This window comes from Colossoma macropomum, unplaced genomic scaffold (assembly GCF_904425465.1).
Source record: "Colossoma macropomum unplaced genomic scaffold, Colossoma_macropomum, whole genome shotgun sequence".
NCBI classification, from domain to species: Eukaryota; Metazoa; Chordata; class Actinopteri; order Characiformes; family Serrasalmidae; genus Colossoma; species Colossoma macropomum.
The window spans coordinates 3,296,302-3,321,086 of NW_023494787.1; the positions used below are offsets into that span (position 1 = coordinate 3,296,302).

General features: G+C 38.9%; 2 protein-coding genes across 2 annotated transcripts in view; both read left to right on the plus strand.

Annotated features, from left to right (window-relative positions):
- Positions 1-196: 196 nt before the first annotated feature.
- polr2k (RNA polymerase II, I and III subunit K) lies at positions 197-4,490 on the plus strand. The gene is made up of 4 exons (XM_036565878.1): positions 197-265; positions 712-772; positions 2,251-2,343; positions 4,311-4,490. Exons 2-4 carry the CDS (start codon positions 712-714, stop codon positions 4,331-4,333), a joined length of 177 nt encoding a protein of 58 aa, XP_036421771.1. The 5' UTR covers positions 197-265; the 3' UTR covers positions 4,334-4,490.
- Positions 4,491-12,854: 8,364 nt separating this feature from the next.
- The window catches only part of spag1a (sperm associated antigen 1a), a 28,023-nt gene continuing 16,092 nt past the window's right edge, over positions 12,855-24,785 (plus strand). The window contains exons 1-3 of the mRNA XM_036565879.1: positions 12,855-13,340; positions 17,889-17,988; positions 21,547-21,699. Coding sequence (XP_036421772.1) covers positions 12,986-13,340; positions 17,889-17,988; positions 21,547-21,699 — 608 coding nt within the window. The 5' untranslated portion in view covers positions 12,855-12,985. The remainder of the gene's footprint in view (positions 13,341-17,888; positions 17,989-21,546; positions 21,700-24,785) is intronic.

The following is a 24,785-nucleotide window of genomic DNA, read 5'->3' on the forward strand; positions in this document are numbered from 1 at the left end:
AAAAAATAAAAATACAGTACTTTTTGTCCGCATTATGAGTCTAAAATGTGTTTCATAAAATATAATAAAATAATACATTTTTATTCATTTAAAATATATACGATTTTGATACGGAAATTAGCTTTAAATTCAGATAAAAGTCCCCATGATTACGGTTTCTTCAGTCTGAGTCGACCAATCACGGAACGGAAAAGTGGTCGCCTCGCAAACGCAATACGGCGCATGCGCAGAGTGTTGAGTAACGCAGGGCTCGCGCGTGTTGGCGGTAAGATGGCGTGCTGCTGTTTATTTCTTGTTATTTTATTGAGATTGGATAAAATTAACGTGTTGAATGGTTATTAAATTATTGTACGTTACATTCAAACAAATATGCAGATTCTCTGCGTTTGTTTAGTGATTTAGCGAACCCGTACTGCTAACGTGCTGAGTAGCTAACCAGCTTCTTGTTCTAATTGTCCCGGTCCACCTTAAATGGTGCAGGAGTTACATTGCGCCAGAGTGTAACTGCTGCGCCATTTAAGGTGGACCGGGACAATTCGAACAAGAAGCTGACGGATGGGAGGCCAACTTGTGTAGATTTTACAGATATTATAAAATACCAAGTTTATTCTGTTCAGATTTTGTGTTGCTACATTTACTATTGGTGCTTTTTGTGTGTGTGTGTGTGTGTGTGTGTGTGTGTGTGTGTGTGTGTGTGTGTGTTTCCCACAGATGGATTCTCAAAAAGATCTGCAGCCCCCGAAACAGCAGCCCATGATCTACATCTGTGGAGGTGACTGTGTTTGAGGGTGAATGTACTCACTTTAAAAAGATGGTTCTACGAGGGTTCTTTAGTAAAGATTCTGTATAGAACCATGAACACTCAAAGAAGCATTTCATGCTTGAATGGTTGTCTGCATGGTGAAATGGTTCTTCAGATTGGTGGAGAATGTGTTGTATATGGTTCTATATAGCACCAATAAGGATTCTGCTGTTGTGGTGATGTGAAGCTTGTAGCAGTAGCACGACCCCTTTTGATGCTATACAGAACCATTTTCAAAAAGGTTTTACATAGAAGCACATATAGCAGTCTGAAGAACCGTTTCACCATGCAGAGGACCATTTAGGTATGAAATGGTTCTATGTAACAGTGGTTCTCAATCCTGGTCCTGCTAATCTTCTGATTAACAAGCTCGTCCTGAATTAAGGGGGGGTGAGTTTTGGCAGGAAAACACAGAAATGTGCCGGGCTGGGGGTCCTCCAAAACCCCTGCTGTACAGAACTCAATAAATGAACCATTGCTTTTACTAAAGAACCCTTGAAGAAGCATTTTTTTAAGTGTGTAGAAACCAAACCCATGTTCTCCAGTAAAAGACACTAAAGCAGTTCTCTGGTGGAACCCTTTTTACTTATTGATGAATATCAGTGATGTTATTCTGACCAGAGAGTTGAGTCTGCACTACTTTAGGCTCCTTTGTCCGTCTCTGTGACTGTAGGAGTTACGCTATAGTGCTAAAGTATTCCTCAAACTCTGTTTGGGCTTTGACTCCTCAGTGTTTCTGCCCTTTAAGATTTGAGAAACAAACAGATCAGAAGGTATAAAGTTGAGGCTCATGGATAAATAACACAGGAGCGGTACCCATTACAGGGATTGTAGAAGTAGGTCAGTCAAACATACTTCTGTTCAGTCCGACACAGAAATGTCTGTAGTCCCTCATGTCCTTAGGCAGACAGTGGTGACTGCATCATAACCTATAACAAGTTTGCATGTGGTATTAAAGGGCCGGTATAATGGAAACTATACTACTTCTTGAAATAAGAGTTTGATGTTGTATGTAAACATTGATAACATGACAGAATATTAACATCAGTCCGTACAGCTCATATTTGAAAAACTAAGCTGCAAAACAGCCCATTCTCTGTTTTTGTGATGTCACAGAATCACATTTACATATATTTGCCATTCACTCCACAGCATGCTTAGCCACATGCATTCACACTGAAGTTGTGAGGAGTGTTTCAGCTCAGACTGCTCTGTGAATTAGGCAAAACACAGGCCAGCCAATCAGAACAGAGCTCATTTACATATACCAGTCTTAGAGGAACAGGAGCAGAAGCTCAGTTTTCATTCTAAGGGATAAAAAGAGGGTGGATGATGGTCATGTAAAAAATAAATGGTCACTGTTCTGGTACATGAACCAAAAAATGCAAGACAACTTTGATATATTTTTAAGCACTACTTTCTTATTTTTTATTTTCTCTATTTTACAGAATGTCACACAGAAAATGAGATTAAAGCCAGAGACCCCATCAGATGCAGAGAGTGCGGCTACAGGATCATGTACAAGAAGAGGACGAAGAGATGTATCCTTTCTGCTGCTGCTGTTGTAAGGCAAATGTGAAAATGTGGAGTGTGTTGAAGGACTGATGTGACAAGATTTTCATTTAAGCAGCTGTTATTACGGCTGATTTCCCTGAACTGCTTGCCTAATCTGGGTCAAGACTTGTTGCCTTGAGTTCTTAGAGGGACAAAAAAAAAGTATCATTTATTCTCTCCTGTTTGCATGAACACCGGGTCATGTAAATATAAAAAAAATTGTGGCAAATGTCTTTTTTAGGGACTAAAAATACTGGTATCGTCTTAATTTTTTTTTTTTTATGTTTCCATTTTGACTTACTTCAGTAGTTGCACTTGACAGATATCAGTTCTCAAATATAAAATTTATTAAACTCAAACAAACAGAAGAATTGCACTCTTATCATCCAAATATACGACTGCTGCTACTACTAATCATAAACCTTTATGTAGCTCTTTTCATATTAATGATGTCAGACTGCTTTACGCAGGAATCTGTGTAAATGTTAAGATAAAATGCTGCAGTCGAAATGAATATAACAGCACAATTATGAATATATGACACACAGCATTGTTGGCCTAAGATAACCTGAACAGACTGGTTTTAATCTGGATTTTAAAGCACCTAATTTAGCTCTCATTCCCATAATTCCCTGGAATGCTCCAGAGGAGTTTGGTCTGTATTGCTGTGATACAGTTAAGCAGGTGGTCCTCATGTTTTATTCCACAGCACAGCTGTCTGTGTTGCACTATCAGTATGTTGTTTGTGCTCTAATTTACACTTAAGATCATTACTACTGAATAAAAGCTGTTTATTGGTGCTCCATTTTCACCACAGATGGATATCAGTGACGTTATTCTGACCAGAGGGTTGATTCTGCACTACTTTAGGCTCCTTTGTCCGTCTCTGTGACTGTAGGAGTTACGCTATAGTGCTACATCGTTCCTCAGACTCTGTTTGGGCTTTGACTCTTCAGTGTTTCTGCCCTGTAAGAGTTTTAGACACAAAACAGTGAATAAATCTGAGGGTCGTTTAGAACTCTAAGACTACACTCCTTAAAAAGATGGTTCTTCAAGGGTTCTTTAGTAAAGAAAATGGTTCTATTTAGAACCTTGAACACTCAAAGAAACATTTCATGCTTTAATGGTTCTCTGCATGGTGAAATGGTTCTTCAGATTGATGGCGAATGTGCTGTAGATGGTTCTATATATAACCTTTTTGAAAAGTGCTCTGTATAGGGTTCTTCTATTGTTGCAAGGTTGACATCGTAACAATAGCAGAACCCTTTTTGCTGCTATATAGAACCATTTACACACATTATCTATCAGTCTGAAGAACCCTATCACCATGCAACGAACACTTTAGTCATGCAGAAGGGTTCTTTGAGTGTTCATGGTTCTATATAGAACCTTTTTTGAAAAGTGCTCTAAATAGCACCCAAAAGTGTTGTCACAAGTTGGACACCATAAAAATAGAAGAATCCTCTTTGGTGCTATATAGAACCATTTAAAAAAGTTTTTTACAGAACCATCTACAGCACATTCTCCATCAATCTGAAGAACCATTTCACAATGCAAAGAACACTTTAGCCATGCAGAGGGTTCTTTGAGTGTTCATGGTTCTATATAGGACCTTTTTGAAAAGGGTTATGTATAGCACCCAAAAGGCTTCTTCTATATAGAACCATTTTCAAAAAGGTTCTATATAGAACCATCTACAGCACATTCATGCACATTCTCCATCACTCTGAAGAACCATTTCACCCTTCAATGAACCCTTTAATCATGCAAAAGGATCTTTGAGTTTTCATGGTTCTATATAGAACCATTTTCTCTACTAAAGAACCCCTGAGGAACAGTCTTTTTTAAGCGTGTAGAGTAATTGATGCTGATAGTGGAGAAATTATCAGTATTTGGTTCTCCTGGTTTGGTTAAATGGTTGGAATCGTTGGTTTTCTTTAACTCAGACTTTCAGTGGTCGTGTTCGACGCCCGATGAGCTGCAGGATGGATTTCCCTTCCAAGCCCAGACTGTCGTTAGATTAATGTGCTTTTGTTTCCTTCTTTATTTTCTTTTTGCTCCATTTCAGATGGAACTGTAAATAAGTGTACACAGGTTGAATGATCAGAAATACAGTTTTCTTTAAAAATGCTGAGTCAGATTCCTCTCTTCACGGATTCGTCCTGAACTTTTTTTCTTTATTGTGAAGCACAAAACTGTCGCTAGCTTAGCGAAAACATTTTACATGCATTTTTAGGCATTTAGTGACATTTGCTCGTTTTAATCGATTGTTTGATGAAGGAATAGCTGAATGAGGAGGCAAGGCTGAGGAGATAAATCATCCTTTAAAACAGAGGTCACTAGTAGATGGACCGCGGTCCGAGTCCAGACCCAGACGCTGTCCTATGGGGACCTGGACCTATAACCGGTAAACAATAGAGAATTATTGAATTTCGATGGGGTGGTCCTGTTTTAACCAGCGTAACTTTTCTAGCCTTTACAGTTCCGCTTTAGTGGCCCAAGAGACTCACAGACCAATCGCATGCGTTGTAAAAAAAAAACAAAAACAAAAAAAAACGACGCTACTCAGCCAATCAGATCTGTGCGTTACAATGAGCACTGAGACTCGAGTGAGTGACGCACACACAGGGGGGACGAGGCGGGGAACGGCAGTTGGAGAAGAAAGTGAGTCAGAGGGAAGTTATTTCACATGTCGTGCTCTAAAAAGAGAAAACTGATAATAAATGTTGTTGAAATATGACTGAATTGTATTTTATTTGATTTGATATTCAGTTGTTGACTGTATAAGATGCTGATATACCTACTAGGCTACTTCAGTAAACAGTATATGGCACTGAATCATAATGCAACTTAGACATTATGATGTTCCAGACCTTCGCTTGAGGATATTTTCTCTAACTGCACCTTATTGAATTTTAACCACAGTCCCCTACTTTAAAGGGCCTGTATCCTGCATTTTTGAGATCCACCTATAACGTCTGTGCACTTCTATATACCAAAACCAGCCGTAATAAATTTTACATGACCATTTTCCAGCCTCTCTTTATCCTTTGGAGTTGAACTTTTTTTTTCTTACTGTGCCTTTAAAACTGATATATGTAAATGAGCTCCATTCTGATTGGCTGTGCCTCATTCAAAAACACCCAGAGCTGAAATGCTGTTTATAGCTTCTCCGTGCTTCTCCCAGATATTTAAAACCTTCTGATTTGTACACCATTATCTCCAAAGGTCACGGTCATCTGGAGCACCTTTATTTCCAAACCTTAGATGGTTTCTCTAGTCTTTCACCTCATCATTCACACCACTATTAAAGTCATCATTTTTTCTTAGCAAAAATTCTTCCATTGTTTCCAAAACTAGAGGTAACGTATTTATGAAACAATTACAGGCCAAGGCCACAATCAGACCTGGACCTTTTGAGCTTTATTTACTACAGTATTTTCAATTTCTGTGGTTTCAGTTTAGTGTCTGCTGCGTGTTCTTCTCCTTTAATACTTTAGATTAAGTGACCCTTACTGGTCCCACAGTGGGGACATTTCACCTCTGCATTTAACCCATCCGTGCAGTGAAACACCACATACACACTAGGGGGCAGTGAGTAAGTACACTTGCCCAGGGCAGTGGGCAGCCCTATCCACAGCACCCAGGGAGCAGTTGGGGGTTAGGTATCTTCCCGTCACAAGGCTGGTTCCCTAACCTTCAGCCCACGACTGCCCCAATTAAAGTATCAGTATTAAAAATGTTAAAATGAATCAATTAATTAATTAATCTTAACATGTTTAATGCTTTTATGGTATAAACAGAGTCTCACTGTGTGTGTGTGTGTGTGTGTGTGTGTGTGTGTGCGCGCCTCTCTTTGAAAAATCTTTCATGTTATCAAAAAATCTCCCTTATTTGTATTTGTATGTGTAAGTTTTAGCACCTCTGGTCAAAAACAAAACATGTCATTTGACCAGGGGTGTTCAAACTTTTGCGTTTGACCATGGCTACTAGTAATGAACTGAAAATCTTTTCACTGACTGTAAGGCTTGAAGGCGAGGCAGCCTGCCTCACAAGGAAGGAAACCGCTGTTGAGTTTAAAGTAAACATTTGTTTGCTTTGGGAACTTTGAAGTAATGAAATGTTTGTTGACCTTATAAAGGCAAACGTGTCTCCATGGTGACTTATGTAAATGTGAGACTAAAGAATTGCAGCCAATCTTGTTTTATCTTGTTTTACTTTTATACAACAGTAAGTTCTTTTGGCCCAATCTGATTGGTTGAGAATCAAAAGCAGGTTTTTTTTCACAATGCCTGTCACTCTGCTGAGGTTGCTAACTGATGACTGGCTTTTAACCGTTACTGTAAGTGTTCTACTTTAGCACATACAAAAACAGAAAATGGACGCGTTAGAGAACTTCTACGAGGTAATATTTGACCGGGTCAGACTCGGAAGGAAGAGTGACCGCAGGACTACACCAAACCCAGAACCTGTCGCTGAGCTTTTTGGTCATCAAGCTATCCCAGGGGTGTCAAACTCAACCAGTAAACGGGCCGCATTAAAAAATCACAAGAAGTCCGTGAGCCAGTTGTGTTATTTTATTTGTACTTAACATTTTGCCGCGACCCCAACTGACCAGTTTGTTGTGCCAAAACTACAACAGCAAAAAATAGGCACTGAATGCTTGAACGATTAAAAAATAATTTTAAATAAAAACAAATTGGTTTATATAAACAATAGACTACATTAACTGCAGATCACTGTTAAACCTCTTTAAATGTCCCCAGTGTACAGTAGGGTTTTAAAACTGCCCATTTGCTTGAACTGGACACCTGGTGTCTTTTTTTTTTGTTTGTTTGTTTTTGTGGTGCTGTCCCATATATCGTTGTTGGGGAGGGGGTGGGAGCACACGTTATGTTGCAGTGCATGCTGGGAACTGTAGTGCAGCACATGGTGAACTGGGCTAATATTAATAGAAAATGAAAATAATTCCGAATAGGATGGTGCCACAGGCCCGACTTGGCCGGCGGGCCTTGCGTTTGACGCATGGGATGTAAAAATCACATTCAGCTTCATCTGGAAAAGCTGAGCTCAACCTGATATTTAAACAGTTTTACGGCTCTGTAACTCAAAAGGGAACTACTTTTTGTTGCGGAAGGAACTACAGATATCAAAGCACATATGATACAATGTTCAGGGCGTCTTTATGCAGTTCTTTATTGTGCAGAACTGCTGTACAAAGGCAGCAGAACGCTGTAATGGTGAATAACATCACGACTGTGATCTGCTGTGCTCACCTTCAGTTCGTACCTGTGACCCAATCACAGTTATGTTATTCACCATAACACACTCCCCATGTTCTCTTGCTTAAAGGGCCTATAGCCTGTGGTTTTCTGGTGTTATTATCTTTTTCCTCGAGACCTACTTATAATGTTTGTGTGGTTTCATGTACCAAAAATATCATAATTCATTTTACATGACCATTTTGCAACCTCACTTTACCCTTATAAGTAAACAGGCTCTTTATGTTACTGTGCCTTTAAGACAGATATGTGTAAATAAGCTTCAGTTCTGCTTGTCAAAAAGCAGTCAGAGTAGAAACATTCTACCCTTTATAACTGCAGTCTGAACAGGCTGTAGGCTGAATAGGTCGATTTATGTAAACTGTTTTCTGTGACGTCACAAAAACATTGACTTCAAAACGGGCTGTTTTATTTCACCGCTTAGCTTTCAGAAATGGACTGGAGAGTGAACAGTATGTTTAATAATGTATGCTATGTTAAATTCTGTGTCCAAAAAGTGATGAACATTTGGTTTTCCAAGATATGGGCCCTTTAAGTATACCGCTCTGTATTTCTGGGCCTCCATTTGCCACAAAAATGAGTTATGAAATAACTACAGTCTGGGAGAAGGGCCGTGTCCGCAGCTCCACCTTCCAGTCTGGCAGCAGGTCTGGCCTACTAGCTTAAAGCAGAAGACCCCAGAACTCCCAAACATTACCATTTGGCCCCTTTACAAGAAGTTTGGGCACCCTTACCTGCACGTACACCTTTCAGCAAAGCTTTTCTCTCGACGACGTTCTATTTTCAGAGATTTTAACGAATCCTGCTCTGTTTTGTCATCTGCAGAGTGATCCTCTGCTGCGAAAGACATTAAGTCCTTTTAGTGGCACAAAAAAAAGCTCGCTGTTCCACCCCATTAACTCACATCATCATTAATATCTGTACTTTAGGAAGGAACAGCATGTGCTCGAGGTACTAGTCTGGCAGAACACGCTGAAAACACAGTCACACTATTTATGTGTTAGATTTTTTCTTTGTTTAATGCAAATGGAGATACTTAAGTAATCATTATTTAGTATACAACATTAATTTAACTGCTCCATTCTTCTACAGCTCCATCCTGTCTTTTCAAATGCTCCTTTGTGGATTTGCATCTGGGTAGATGTACGAAGATTCACGCTGTAAGAATTGCATATAATTTGCTTATTTACAACCAGTTTATAACCAAGCAAACTTTGTGGTCAGAATGACGTCCTTTATGATTGTGTTCACCAGCATTAAAGTGACAGTTACAGCGGAAAATCTGTTTTACACAATTTGTCTCAAATGTACACTCTTAAAAAGATGGTTCTTCAACGGTTCTTTAGTAAAGAAAAAGGTTTTATACAGAACCATGAACACTCAAAGAACCATTTTCATAATTAAAGAGTTCTTTGCATTATGAAAGGAGTTGTGAAGATTGATGGAGAATGTGCTGTAGATGGTTCTGTATAGCACCCAAAAGGGTTCTTCTATTGTAAAAAGCTTGACGTTGCAACAATAGAAGAATTCTTTTGGGTGCTATATAGAACCCTTTTCACAAAGGTTCTATATAGAACCATCTACACCAAACTTTTTTCAAAGAGGGCCAGATCATCATACTGTGTCAAAACTTCTGAGGGCTGAACTATTATTCACGAACGATTCAAAATATTACATTTTCAAAATATCAGCGCATAGAAACTGAGCTTTCTGTGAGCTGCTGTGTTTCCTATCACTGCATAAAAGATGCATGAGGCTTCTTCTATTGTTGGATTGTTCATTCAGAACAGTTTGGATCAATAAGCGCTTATAATCAATAATTAAATTGTTTAAGGGTAACAATACATCTGATGTATTAATCATATTTCTGTTCATGTGAAAAATATACTTTATGAGACAAACTAAACAAAATTCTATACGTTTGGTTTTGTTAGGTGATGTTCTTCACATATCAAATAAACGCAGCGTAGCCACGTTGTTGTTCGACTTTAAAGGCTTAATATTTACTAAATGACTGAATTTGCTTTGATAAGAAGTTTTCCATTTCGCCAAGATCGCCAGCTCTCAGTGTTTAGTTTGAGCTCTATGTCTGTAGTCTTGACTAAATCAGAGAACTTGTAGAGAGGAGAATTTCCACTCTGTAATGTCTTCCGGGTTTCTCAAACGCTAGAGGGCGCTCCCGAGCAAGTCCAAAACCATAGTTTATAAATGTTTAAACATTCTCTACTGAAGGGTCATTTTACAGAAACGTCCATTTTTGTGTCCCTAGAGTTTACAGATATATTAAACTTGAAAAACATGTTAGGGTTACAATTTATTTATATTTTAAAATAAAACAATGTTATTTTAACAATCACACCTTCTTGATCCATCAATTCAGCAATATTGTTTTTAAATCGATCATATTGAATTCCAAGCACCACAGAAGAGCTCGTCCTCACAGTCATGTGTGAAGGCTGAGGCCATATTTTGAGGTAAAAAACATGTTTTTCTGCTATTTTAACTACAATAATCTATACATGACTATGAAATATATGAATTAAATGACATAAAGAAAACAAATGCCTAATAAATATTATAAAATATATAATGAACGTTGTTGTCCCCAGGAGTCGTGTCACTGGTGTTACCGCGTAACAAAAAATCTCTTATTTTGAAATAAAGTCACACTGATGACATCACTCGACTCCCTTTTACCTGTTTTCTGAGGATCTATGGAGAAAAGCATATGGTGAGTCCACTGTGTCTTTCAGTTATCAGAGATTTTCTCATTTAGCTCATGATTTCATATGAAGCTTTTAGCTGAAGTCACTGGTGTGACCGACTTTATTCTGAGGTAACTGAAAAAACAGAATACAAATGGATTAAATTCCATATTTTAGTGGATATTCCATGATTGACAACATGTGGTTTGTTGCTCTGTAGCAGCCGTTTAGTAAAATGCATTGTTCATTAAAAATGTCTCTGGTGTTTCCTTTATTATGTGGAACACCAATAAGGATCAGTAACACCAGTGACTCCTATGGACAGATAGAAAAGCGGACGTTTCTGTAGAATGACCCAAAATCATTTTATATCAGGGCAAGTTAATTTTTTCTCTCTCAGTTGTTTGTAATATTTTTCTCAGTTTATTGTCTAACATAAAAGTCTCTGTGCATTTAAAATCTGTTTGAGGAGATTAAAAACTATGTGGACCTTGTATGCAGGACAGTAATCTGGGTGGTCCGAGGGGGGGACCAGCAGTGGCAAACGGTCAGTGGGGTGCCGGCCTTATTGAGCCAGCGAACCGATATATGCTCTCTGTCTGGGACCAGATGGTTAACTAGCAAATGCCACTTCACACTCTTTATTGTTTGGTGAAAGATTTGGCCACCACACAGAAAAAGACAGCGTGGAGAACACTTACCCTGCTTTTTCTTTGCTGTATTAAAAAGCACACAGATCTCATAAAAGCACATCAGGTGTATTATTTCACATTCACTGTCAGCTTTAGCCTTCCTCACTTGTGGAAAAGATGAAAGGCTGCATTATATGCCCTGTAAAGTCATGTATCATCAAATCCCGTGTAAATAAGGCTTTGTTGGCTGTTTGAGTACAGTTTACAGTGGGAAAATTAGCTTTTTCCAAGTCCTGACCACTTAAAGGCAGCATTAGCACTGGGGCTATGAGGCTAATGTAGCTAACAAGTAATGGAAGCTTTTTACAGTGGTGCTAACTGCATGTCTGAATCATCACACGCTGTTCTCAGGCTGTGTGGAGGTGTTCAGTGTGTCTAATAGTTTTGATTCTGTGGTTTCTGACCCTGTAAGACTCACTGTTACCTATAAACATGGACTAAAGTTAATTAACAAAGCTAAAAACAACAGCGGTCATCTGAAAGTCCAGAATACCTAAATTAGCAATTGTAAAAAGTAAAAATTGTTTCTTTTTACTTATTTATTTGTGTCATTTTACTTATACTAGTGGGAAAATGTGTTTTTCCAGTTTCCGACACCACTTAAAGTCAGCATTAGCACTGGGGCTACGAGGCTAATGTGGCTAACAAGTAATGGAAGCTTTTTACAGTGGTGCTAACTGCATGTCTGAATCATCACACGCTGTTCTCAGACTGTGTGGAGGTGTTCAGTGTCTCTAATAGACCTGATTCTGTGGTTTCTGACCCTGTAAGACTCACTGTTACCTATAAACATGGACTAAAGTTCATTAACAAAGCTAAAAACAACAACGGTCATCTGAAAGTCCAGAATACCTAAATTAGCATTGAGCTAATTCATCAGACACTACAAGGCTTCAAGATTACGCCAGAGAAAGTAACTTAGTGACATTTAGCTTACTTTTGTTTCTTTTTGCTTATTTATTTGTCATTTTACCTAATTATATGCTATATTCAAAAATGGAGAAGACCACGGACAAAATTCAGTCTGCCAGGTGGCGCTACTGGGTTATAGCTATGCTAATGTCCTTTAGTCCATGTTTATAGATAACAGTGAGTCAAACAGGGTCAGAAACCACATAAACAGGTCTATCAGAGATTAGTGAACATCTCCACGTGCTTCGAGGCAAGTTTATGATGATTCAGGCATACAGTTAGCACCATGCTAATTAAGATAAACATATGCTTCTGTTCCTTGTTAGCTTCATTAGTCTCGAAGCTCCAGTGCTACAATTAAGTAAAAGAATTTATGACCACCGTTTTGCTGGTTATGAACTAAGCAAACAAAATATAGTGTTTACAACGTGAATGAAAATACTTCCAGGGGCAGATGTGGAAAAATAACACTAAAATAACAGGATGGATTTGTGTAGGAATGGGGCAGTTAAATCAACTTGGCTGTGACGTTTCTGGACACATTTGAAGGACAATATAATCATTTAGGTATGCAATTAGCAGCACCATGTTAATTAGTGTACATAAGCTTTCACTACTAGTTAGCTACATTAGCTTCATGGCTGAAGTGCTAAAACTAAAGAAGCAAACTTCTGAAACCAGATAAGTCTCAGCTGACGGATCGCAATTGAAGTAAGGGTGAGAAACGTAAAATTTGATTTTTGGTGAACTGTCCCTTTAAGCCTTTCTGGGGTTTCCCTGAATGCTGGTTTGCAGTGAGAGAGATAAAGCGGTTTCCTGGCTCTGCGACACACCGCATTACTGCAGTTCCTCCTCCTCCTCCTCCTCCTCCCCCTCCCCCTCCCCTTCCTCCTCCTCCTTCTACGTCACGGCCTGCTGAGCCCGCACACACACACACACACACTCACACACACAGTGCAGAGAGGACGAGCGGCAGCATGAACAGCAGAGTGAGAGCAGAAGAGTGCTGACTAGGCTCCGAAAGAGAAAAAGCCGGCCATGGGCAACGCTCAGAAGAAAGCTCCAGGTAAAGGAGAAGAAGGAGGGTCACACCATTCACGACCCGGGACCCCCGGGGCCAACAGGAGCGCCAGGTCACAGGAGCCCCCTGGGAAAAAGCCTGAGGTTAATGGCACTCACCCTGTGGAGCGGCGGGTGGGGGAGGAAAGCCAGAGCATTAGCCCTACCGTGAGCGGGACGGGGGCAGAAAACTGTAACCTGGACGCTCCAGCTGGAGCCCTGCCCCCTCCACTCGCCCGGCTAAAGAATGAGGGCAACATGCTGTTCAAAAACGGGCAGTTCGGAGACGCGCTGGACAAATACACCCAGGCCATAGAGGGGTGCGAAAGAGAAGGTGAAGTAACAGCCTTAAATTCTGTTCCACTGGCTGTAACACTGCTTTAGAAAAGGGAAGCGGTGTGTTTTCACAGTGAATAGCACTACAAATCAGGCTTATGTTAAATATATACTGTTAATATACCATATAATGTTGATTTAGAAAAGAAAAGTAGTCAACAATGTGTTAAAAGTGTCAAAACCCACACAAATAGTAAGTAAATATAGTGGACATAATGAGATACAAGACATATATTGGATATATATTGACTATGAATTGCTGATTTAGAAACGGAAAGTAGTCTATAATATGTTTTAAGTGTCAATACGTATACAAACAGAAAATAAATAAAATAAATATGTTAGATATGTTGAAATAATAGAACTATGTCAAATATATCTTATAAAGCTGTAATGTTGCTTTAGAGGAAAGAAGAAAGTAATAAGTGATGTATTTTACATGTGAACATCCACACAAATAGAAAAGTAGTAAAATCAATATGTTGGAAATGTTATAAGATGAGAAATACATTGAAAATATCTTGACTAATGTTGCTTTAGAGATGGAAAGTAGTAAATAGCGTGTTTTAAATGTAAACACCTGTCCAAACAACACAATACACAAAATATACTGACAGTAGTGCTGCTTTTAAGATAATGTAAGTCATGAACACTGTTTTAAATGTAAAATGTACACATAAAATGTAACATTGATAATATTGTGCAATATTCGATGTATTTTGTGGCGTATTCACAGCATATAACCATGGCAGACTGTTTTAAACATGAAATCTCTCAGTAAAGGGCACCTTTCATGTCCAAATTAGAGTTTAGGTCTTTGTTTATTTGTTTATTCTTCATAATCAGAGATATTTTCCGCTTCAAAGACATATTCAGAGCGTCTTTAAAGCCAGCTGGAAGTACAAAGGCCCAACAGTGTTGCACAAGCGGTTTACACAGTGTACGTAAGAGGTTATGCACTGAGTCATGGAGGAGAAGCAGTAGCAGACCCAGGTTCTGATGCCTGTTTTTAGAGCCCGTGTTTGGGCGCAGCTGCTCATTGTGAAGGTTTCTGAAGTCTCGTGTCGACAGGAGTGAATTATGTGGTAAATGTGTTTAGGAGAAATGAAACCGCTGGAGCAGATGAGGCCTTTAAAGCTCCCTCTCTGAGGTGAGGGTGTGTTTGGAAATGATTAGCGGCAGTGGTTTGGGTTGGGACATGTCCTTCTTCATGTTCCAGTGTTGTTGAAACTCCATTTCAGCTGGGTGTTTGTGTACTTCCTGTTTCCTCTCACCATAGAGACTTAAAGCAGCTTCCTCAGCGAGATTTCCCATGGGGAACCTTCAGCGCCTTCTAGGGTTTCAGAGAAGGATTAAAGATTTCAGTCAAATAAATAAAAATAAATAATAATAATAATAATAATAATAATAATAATAAATGTCTGTAATTTTAAGTTCATTTAATTTTAATAAAAAACTTGGTTGTAAACAAAGGGGTTAAATTCTTAAAACAGAAAATTATCCAATCAGGACTGTTTTCTCTGTGGTATCTAGGTAGATACAGCCAAGTGAGCTCTCCCATTGGTCAGGACTTCAGGAGCTGGACTGAAGGCCTAACGTGTCAGATTAACCTCAAACATAATTACACTCTCAAAAAAGCTGTAAATATAGATGTCTTTAAGAGACATGAAGTAACTGTAGAGCCAAATGGTTCTCATACTGTGCTGTTCTATGCTAGTGAGGGTTCGTGAGGCCGGCTAAGTTTTTTTTTACATGTAAATCAGAACTGAAGAAAAACTACACACAACAGTGGCTCGGTGACGGCTAACAGGCTAAAAGCTACACCACAGAACACGTTTAATTCTGGCTGTAGCGTCAATGCAAGTCACTGACTCTAAACAGACATTGGCTGTGTCCCAATTTGGGGGCTGCGTCCTTCTAAGGCTGCATAGAGCTGAGGCTGAACCGAAATGAGATGGTCCGCTCTACAGTGGATTTCCTGTTTGTGCCACAGCACCACTTATCATCGCGTCATGAAACGCTGCTCTTTAAAGACGGAGCAAGAAAGTTTGATTTTAGTTTTATAGTTTTTCGTTTATTAGAGCTGAAGATGCTCCTCTCTGTCCGTTCTTTGCTCCCTAAAACTAAACGAAATGTTAGTGTACGTTTTGCTTCAGACCACATTGGCTTTTTTATCATTGGTATTGTTCGCTATTCGACTCAGTTTAAACCCAATACTTACATTTAAAGTGTCTCCTCAGTCGCCGTTCGCTCCTCTGCTGACGCCGCCATGTTCTCAATTCCTTGCCGGCGCACAGTGAACCTCAAAATATGTTGACTGGTGAAGGATCCATCCATCGGATCCTTCATTGCCATGGAAAAGAAGGACACGTTTCTTGGCCACATATAAAGGAGTCCTCGAAATGGGACAGCCTAGTCGTACCGCTGTGACACAGACAGCCTTTAAATGCAGCCTCAGAAGGACGCAGCCCCTGAATTGGGACACAGCTATGATTTGAACATCAGTTACCTGGAACTGAGCCTGGACTGTGGTGTGCATTTGCTTAGCCCAGCAGAACAGGTTGGATTTCAGTTTTCTGTCAACTCCAGTCATTCGATTTTTATCGTCTACACTTGTAGCAGTAAAGCACAAGTTGGTTGGAATCAAACCTGTACAGTATTGTTTGGATCTGCAGGCCTCTAGATAAGCTAGGCTACAAGAGCCAGTTAGTATTAGCCTAGCTAGAAGGCTACAGATCCAAACACCACAGACAAGATTTGACTGCAGCTTTCTGTCCCTCTAACATCAGCCGCTCGACTTCGCCTCCTCAGACTTGAGTCATAATGGTCCAACTTTGAGTCAGTGTAGCTTCTGTTAGTCAGAATCAAGTTAATGCTTACCAGCTCTGTTTAACATTTAGCGATAGCTTGACATTGATTGATTGGTGGATAGAAAACTTTCATTAATTTGGTGGCCGTGTGAGCGAATGAAAGTTATTTGATTGCTTTCGGGGGAGAAATACTGTAAGATGAAGTGACTCAATGCTGACATAAACACAGAACCAATCAGCGAATAGCTACGTCATCCCAAAGGAACGGTTCTGTGGCCCGAGAACGCCCATGTGGAACAGATATACATGCACGTGTATTTTAATATACACCGATCAGCCATAACATGATGACCACCTCCTTGTTTCTACGCTCATTGTCCATTTTATCAGCTCCACTTACTATATAGGTGCACTTTGTAGTTCTACAGTTACAGACTGTAGTCCATCTGTTTCTCTGATACTTTGTTAGCCCCCTTTTACCCTGTTCTTCAGTGGTCAGGACCCCCATGGACCCTCACAGAGCAGGTACTATTTGGGTGGTGGGTCATTCTCAGCACTGCAGTAACACTGACGTGATGGTGGTGTGTTAGTGTGTGTTGTGCTGGTGTGAGTGGATCAGACACAGCAGTGCTGCTGGAGTTTTTAAACACTGTGTCCACTCACTGTCCACTCTATCAGACACTCCTACCTTGTCGGTCCACCTTGTAGATGTAAAGTCAGAGACGATAGCTCATCTGCTGCTGCACAGTTTGTGTTGGTCATCCTCTAGTCCTTCATCAACGGTCACAGGACGCTGTTGGCTGGATATTTTTGGTTGCTGGACTATTCTCAGTCCAGCAGTGACACTGAGGTGTTTAAAAACTCCAGCAGCACTGCTGTGTCTGATCCACTCGAACCAGCACAACAAAAAAGCATATACTTAAAGCACACAGTACAGCCTTAAAGACTTATTGTATCTTTGAGAGTAAATTTACGTTGATTTTGCTTTGGTAGACTAAAAGTCCCCTGACAGTGTTTGAGCTGACAGAGGAATCAACTATGTTTCTAATTTACAGTGGGTGGGATCGGTTTTGTGAGAAAAAAAAGGCCTTCTGGAAGTTCTAGATACGTCACGGGTTGTGAATACGAGCCATAGTCTAACTTTCTTAAGTTTTATTCCATGAAATTGACTTCGGTTAACCATCATAATTAGGATCTGATATGTTGACACAAATAGCAGAGGTGATAATGGACCTTGTCGAATAACTCACCTTATATCAAGTCAGTTAGTTGTTAGGAATGTAAAACAGCGGCGGCAGCTTTGTGTCAGAACTCTACTGAAAGAGTCACTGTAAAACTGATACATACAAACTCAGATATATAATAATGTCTGTTACAAACTTCAAATAAAACATGTTCAATGTCTTTTACAAGCTTTGTGTGTGTTAAATCTAGTACAGCCAAAAAATGTTTTTGTGAGTAGCTGTTAGCTTAGTGTTAACATGCTACTAGAATCCCATAGGGGTGCTAGCAGCTTTATCAGAGACCTAGCAGGTCATTATAAACAGTAATGGTTCATCACTGGAGATTTCCCAAAATGTATTTATCAAATACATCTTGCAAAGTATGAAAAATGTCCAAAAATATTGTATATAATGTATTTTAATGTGTGTTTGATATGTCACATTTAAAATACATGTATGTGTTGTTATGAGTGTGGGTTCATTTGAGTGCTTTTGTTTGTGTTTTTCTGACAGGTGTCGACAGTCCTGAGGATATTTGCATTTTGTACTCCAACAGAGCAGCTTGTTATCTCAAAGACGGAAATAGTTCAGACTGCATTCAGGATTGCACCAGGTTAGAAACCTGAAAAGTGAATGTAAAGTATCGTGATGTATATTGTGTGTGCCTTTTTTTGGCTTTAAATCCACAATTTTTAAGTCAAATTTAAACGTGTTGAAATTCTAATTATTGTGTTTAAATATGTTGATAACTAGTTAAAATTTTATTGTTACATATAAAATTTCTAAAAGTTTAAATTTTTAGTTTTATATGTAAAAATTACATTCGGACCACAATTCAATTTTACTAGGAAGACATTAATTCAAAGATGTAATAATAAGAATTTAAATATGACATGTTTGAATTAATGAAAATTCTAAGTGTATTTCTTATGTGGTTTTTATTTCTTATGCAAAGCATTATGCTAAACACTTTGCTAATAAGAGATGAAATTAAACATATATAAATATATAATAATTAGGATTTGAACATTTTTACTTGTGAATATTGAATCAGTACTGGTTGTAAAAATTTAATTTCAATTCACTTGATTAGAAAAAAATCAGTCCAAACTGGCAAAAGTCCTAAATTCTTATTAGCAAGAACTAAAACCTTACACACTGAAAACACTTTCCTACGAGTACATTTTGCATTTTATCTTTAGAATTAGACTTTTTATTTTTTAAATTTCTCTTTTATTAGTTTTAATAACATTTTCACTTTGAAATTTCTGAAATCAACAAACTTGAAATGAAAAGCTAAAAATGCTGTATGGGAAAACAAACCCTCCCTCAGTCCAGCAGTCCTCAGCTCGGTCTGAGTAATAACGTTGCTGCAGGAGGCCTGTGATGGTGTGTGAGAGATTAGCACGCAGCGCTATTAGCTGAGCTAAAAAGAGCTTCACCTCCAGATTGTAGACTCTCCTTAAGAGCTTCTACACTACAGCAATAAACCACTGTAGGATACAGCGACGTTACTGCTGTTTAAAGGGCCGTCAACACGGAAAACTGGGCTCTCCTCGCTTTTCTGAAATAAGAGTTTGATTTGAAATGTAAATGCATTTGGGTCATTCTACAGAAACGTCCATTTTTGTGTCCCTAGTGTTTACAGATATATTACACTTGAAAAACAGGTTAGGGTTACAATTTATTTACATTTTAAAATAAAACAATGTCATTTTAACAATTACACCTTCTTGAGCCTCAATTTAGCAATATTGGTTTTTAAATCAATCATATAGAATTCCAAACACCACAGAAGAGCTCGTCCTCACGGTCATGTGTGAAGGCTGAGGCCACATTTTGAAGTAAAAAACATGTTTTTCTGCCATTTTAACTGTAATAATCTATACATGACTATGAAATATATGAATTAAATTACATAAAAAAAGAAAACAAATGACAAATAAATATTATAAAATATATAATGAAAGTTGTTGTTTCCAGGAGTCGTGTCACTGGTGTTACCGCGTAACAAAAAATCTCTTATTTTGAAATAAAAGTCACACTGATGACATCACTTGACTTCCTTTTACCTGTGTTCTGAGGATCTATGAAGAAAAGCACATGGTGAGTCCACTGTGTCTTTCAGTTATCAGAGATTTTCTCATTCAGCTCATGATTTCATATGAAGCTTTTAGCTGAAGTCACTGGTGTGACCGACTTTATTCTGAGGTAACTGTGAAAAAATAGAATACAAATGGATTAAATTCCATATTTTAGTGGATATTCCATGATTGACAACATGTGGTTTGATGCTCTGTAGCAGCCGTTTAGTAAAATGCATTTTTCATTAAAATGTCTCTGGTGTTTCTTTATTATGTGTAACACCAATGAGGATCAGTAACACCAGTGACTCCTATGGATAGAGAAGTGGACGTTTCTGTAGAATGACCCATCTCTAAACATACCATTCGCTCCTCAGTCCATACAGTCCGTTTATGGAAACTAAGCTGTAAAAACAGCCTGTTTTGAATTCAGTGTTCTTGTGAAACACATTTACATATATATGCATATACATCTTACAGCAGTTTAGCCCCACCCACTACTGAAGTTATATTTGAGGCACAGCCAATCAGAACAGAGCTCATTTACGTATCTCAGTCTTAAAGACACAGTAACAGCTTGTTTAATTGTAAGTGATAAAAAAAAGTTAGAAAATGATCATGGAAAAATTGGTTATTAATGTTTTTGGTACATAAAACCACACAAATGTCATCATTGAGCCCAGGTGACAAAAACAAAACACAAGAGAATTGCAGTATATGAGCCCACAAAGCAGAGTAAAACCACTGTAACACGTGGCCTCGAAGGGATTATTGCTTTTTAAAACAGTAGTGAAATGCCATAAACCAGAACAATGTGTAATAAATAATAGCATTTATTATTAGTAATAGTCATAACAAAATCTAATAATAATAATAATAATAATAATAACAAAGCAATGTAGTTTGTTAACAAAAGTCTATGGTTGCCAAACAGCATAACAACCAAATATTATTCTACTAACAGCAGACGATGCTGCATTAATACAGAATTTGAAGGTTAATACTGCAGGATTTGTTATTATTGTTATTATTATATTTAATCTTGTTGTTGAAATTACTTCCAGAAACTGTTGATGGTACATTAACTGTCATGTAAAGTTTAAATTTTATATATATATATATAACATTCTGACCACCTCCTTGTTTCTGCACTCATTGTCCATTTTATCAGCTCCACTTACTATATAGGTGCACTTTGTAGTTCTACAGTTACAGACTGTAGTCCATCTGTTTCTCTGATACTTTGTTAGCCCCCTTTTACCCTGTTCTTCAGTGGTCAGGACCCCACGGACCCTCACAGAGCAGGTACTATTTGGGTGGTGGGTCATTCTCAGCACTGCAGTAACACTGACGTGATGGTGGTGTGTTAGTGTGTGTTGTGCTGGTACGAGTGGATCAGACACAGCAGTGCTGCTGGAGTTTTTAAACACCACTGTGTCCACTCACTGTCCACTCTATTAGACACTCCTACCTTGTCAGTCCGCCTTGTAGGTGTAAAGTCAGAGACGATAGCTCATCTGCAGCTGCACAGTTTGTTTTGGTCATCCTCTAGTCCTTCATCAGTGGTCACAGGACGCTGTTGGCTGGATATTTTTGTGGAGCTGATAAAATGGACAATGATCATAGAAACAAGGATCTATATATATATATACCTGATCAGTATATATATATATTCTTCTAATTAATTGTAATTAATGTAAGTATCGTTAACATATTGGCAGCAAAAGAAATGTGGCAACTTAACAAAAAAATACAAATTGTGCCATATTTAAGGTGTGTGCTCTGTAGATGATGTGTTAACTTATTTACACTTAGAAAATAAACAAAACACACATACACACACACATACATATATATATATATATATATGTGCACTTTTTATACAAAGATCCAGGCTCAGCACACGCTGTGCTCGTCCAGCCAAATGTCACTGTCTTTTTTTAGCAGTGTTTTAAGGGAAGGTTTATGAATGGACATCACTCGCTAATCCGTGCGGGTCTGTGAGGTCACTGCAGGGCTGGTCTGTATTGGTCATGCGCTCACAGATTAATTCTGATCCCTCTTTCTCTCATCCTATTAACATGCAGAGCCCTGGAGCTCCGTCCCTTCTCCCTGAAGCCCCTCCTCCGCAGAGCCATGGCCTACGAGTCCCTGGAGCGCTACAGGAAGGCCTACGTGGACTACAAAACCGTCCTGCAGATAGATGTCAGTGTGCAAGCGGCTCACGACAGTATCCACAGGTATACCTACTGACCAGCAGGACGCAGACACAGAGAGCTTTTCTCTAACACTCAACTCTAACCCAAACGTACATCTCCTCTCTCAGTGCTCAGCTCTCTGCCCCCTGGGTCTAAACACATGAGCCAGTGGACTTAAGCGCCGGCTTACAGCATAACTCTATGTAGGAAAACCCAGTGAATAAATGCTGAAGAACAACCACCTTAAAACTAACAGGAAAAACATTTCCCAAACACACTACCATTAAATTTACCCTTCCACCCTCTCAGCCACACCTCAGTGACTCAGCCATGCATGTTTGGTGTCTGAAGTTTGCTTCTTTAGTCTTAACACTGGAGCTATGAGGTTGATGTAGTTAACTCGCCTCAAAGCGAATGTTCATTATCTCTGATTCTGCCTCACTGTTATCTATAAACATAGACTGAAGTCCAGTAGCATAGCTAAAAATAATAGCAGCCCAAAAGTACAGATGAAATCCAGGCTGTTAGATGGCTACAGCTACACGCTAATGTACTTTTGTACCTTGTTTATAGATTAATAGTGTATCTGTAAAGTAGTTTAAGTTGCCAGCAGGATGAAAAGTGCTCTATAAAGTTATTATTATTATTATTATTATTATTATTATTATCCAGAAATCCAGATTGGGTGGGATGGGGGAACAAAAAAAAGTGCATCAGACACGCCATGAAGTTTCCTCATAATTTAGGCTCTTATTACTAATGACTGTGTTAACGAGGCCCTTAAGCATCAAACATCTGGATTTCACAAACCTAAACAAACAGCTTCCAATGTGGAGCAGTTAATATATTAATGTTAGAAGCCGGTGGTTTAATTCACTGAGCTCTTTTGAGTCACTGAGCTCTTTTGAGTCACTGTGTTATTTTGAGTCACTGAGTTATTTTGAGTCACTGAGCGCTTTTGAGTCACTCTTTTGAGCACCATGAGGTGACGCAGCACACTACCAGAGAACTTGTATAGAGGAGGGTTTCTTAAACACTAGAGGGCGCTCCCGAGCGAGTCCAAAATGAAGGGGTTAAGATGGAGCATTTCAGCAAAATCATAGTTTATAAATGCTTAAACATTTTTAATATAAACGAATACATTAATTTCCTGAACACAGAGCAGCATAAAACACTTTAACACTGCTGTTATATTTTTAAGAGCTTTTAAACTCGAGTTATAGGAGTTTGAAATGGCACCTCATATATGTTCATGACATCAGTGAGCATGAACAGCCAATGAGCTGCTCCGCTCGCCAACCAATCAGCACTCAGTAGCAGTAATGCCAACCAATCAGCACTCAGTAGCAGTAATGCTAAACAATCAGCACTCAGTAGCAGTAATGCTAACCAGTCAGCACTCAGTAGCAGTAATGCTAACCAATCAGCACTCAGTAGCGGTAATGCTAATCAGTCAGCACTCAGTAGCGGTAATATAAATCAATCAGTAGCAGTAATACTAACCAATCAGCACTCAGTAGCAGTAATGCTAACCAATCAGCTCTCAGTAGCAGTAATGCTAACCAATCAACACTCAGTAGCAGTAATGCTAACCAATCAGCTCTCAGTAGCAGTAATGCTAACCAATCAACACTCAGTAGCAGTAATGCTAACCAATCAGCACTCAGTAGCAGTAATGCTAACCAATCAGCTCTCAGTAGCGGTAATGCTAACCAATCAGCTCTCAGTAGCAGTAATGCTAACCAATCAACACTCAGTAGCAATAATGCTAACCGATCAACACTCAGTAGCAGTAATGCTAACCAATCAACACTCAGTAACAGTAATGTTAACCAATCAGCACTCAGTAGCAGTAATGCTAACCAGTCAACACTCAGTAACAGTGATGTTAACCAATCAGCACTCAGTAGTAGTAATGCTAACCAATCAACACTCAGTAGCAGTAATGCTAACCAATCAACACTCAGTAGCAGTAATACTAACCAATCAACACTCAGTAGCAGTAATGCTAACCAATCAGCACTCAGTAGCGGTAATGCTAACCAATCAACACTCAGTAGCAGTAATGCTAACCAATCAGCACTCAGTAGCAGTAATGTTAACCAATCAACACTCAGTAGCAGTAATGCTAACCAATCAGCACTCAGTAGCAGTAATGCTAACCAATCAACACTCAGTAACAGTAATGTTAACCAATCAGCACTCAGTAGCAGTAATGCTAACCAATCAACACTTAGAAACAGTGATGTTAACCAATCAGCACTCAGTAGTAGTAATGCTAACCAATCAACACTCAGTAGCAGTAATGCTAACCAATCAACACTCAGTAGCAGTAATACTAACCAATCAGCACTCAGTAGCAGTAATGCTAACCAATCAGCTCTCAGTAGCAGTAGCAGTCAGTAGCAGCACTCAGTAGCAGTAATGCTAACCAATCAGCACTCAGTAGCGGTAATGCTAATCAGTCAGCACTCAGTAGCAGTAATGCTAACCAATCAGCTCTCAGTAGCGGTAATGCTAACCAATCAGCTCTCAGTAGCAATAATGCTAACCGATCAACACTCAGTAGCAGTAATGCTAACCAATCAACACTCAGTAACAGTAATGCTAACCAATCAACACTCAGTAGCAATAATGCTAACCGATCAACACTCAGTAGCAGTAATGCTAACCAATCAACACTCAGTAACAGTAATGTTAACCAATCAGCACTCAGTAGCAGTAATGCTAACCAGTCAACACTCAGTAACAGTGATGTTAACCAATCAGCACTCAGTAGTAGTAATGCTAACCAATCAACACTCAGTAGCAGTAATGCTAACCAATCAACACTCAGTAGCAGTAATACTAACCAGTCAACACTCAGTAGCAGTAATGCTAACCAATCAGCACTCAGTAGCAGTAATGCTAACCAATCAGCTCTCAGTAGCAGTAATGCTAACCAATCAACACTCAGTAGCAATAATGCTAACCGATCAACACTCAGTAGCAGTAATGCTAACCAATCAGCACTCAGTAGCAGTAATGTTAGCGTTTGCTGTAGAGAAAAGGAAACATACAGGTAAATTTATTTTGCTTTTTTTAGTGAAATACATTCTTCTACTGTATAAAATGAAAGGAAAGTTCTG

Bases quoted from the DNA above. Each gene is read 5' to 3' on its own strand.
- polr2k (XM_036565878.1), top strand. From the start codon at position 712: ATGGATTCTCAAAAAGATCTGCAGCCCCCGAAACAGCAGCCCATGATC. The intron at 773-2,250 runs GTGACTGTGTTT...TCTATTTTACAG, and splicing joins CATGATCTACATCTGTGGAG to AATGTCACACAGAAAATGAG. The intron at 2,344-4,310 runs GTATCCTTTCTG...TCAGACTTTCAG, and splicing joins CAAGAAGAGGACGAAGAGAT to TGGTCGTGTTCGACGCCCGA.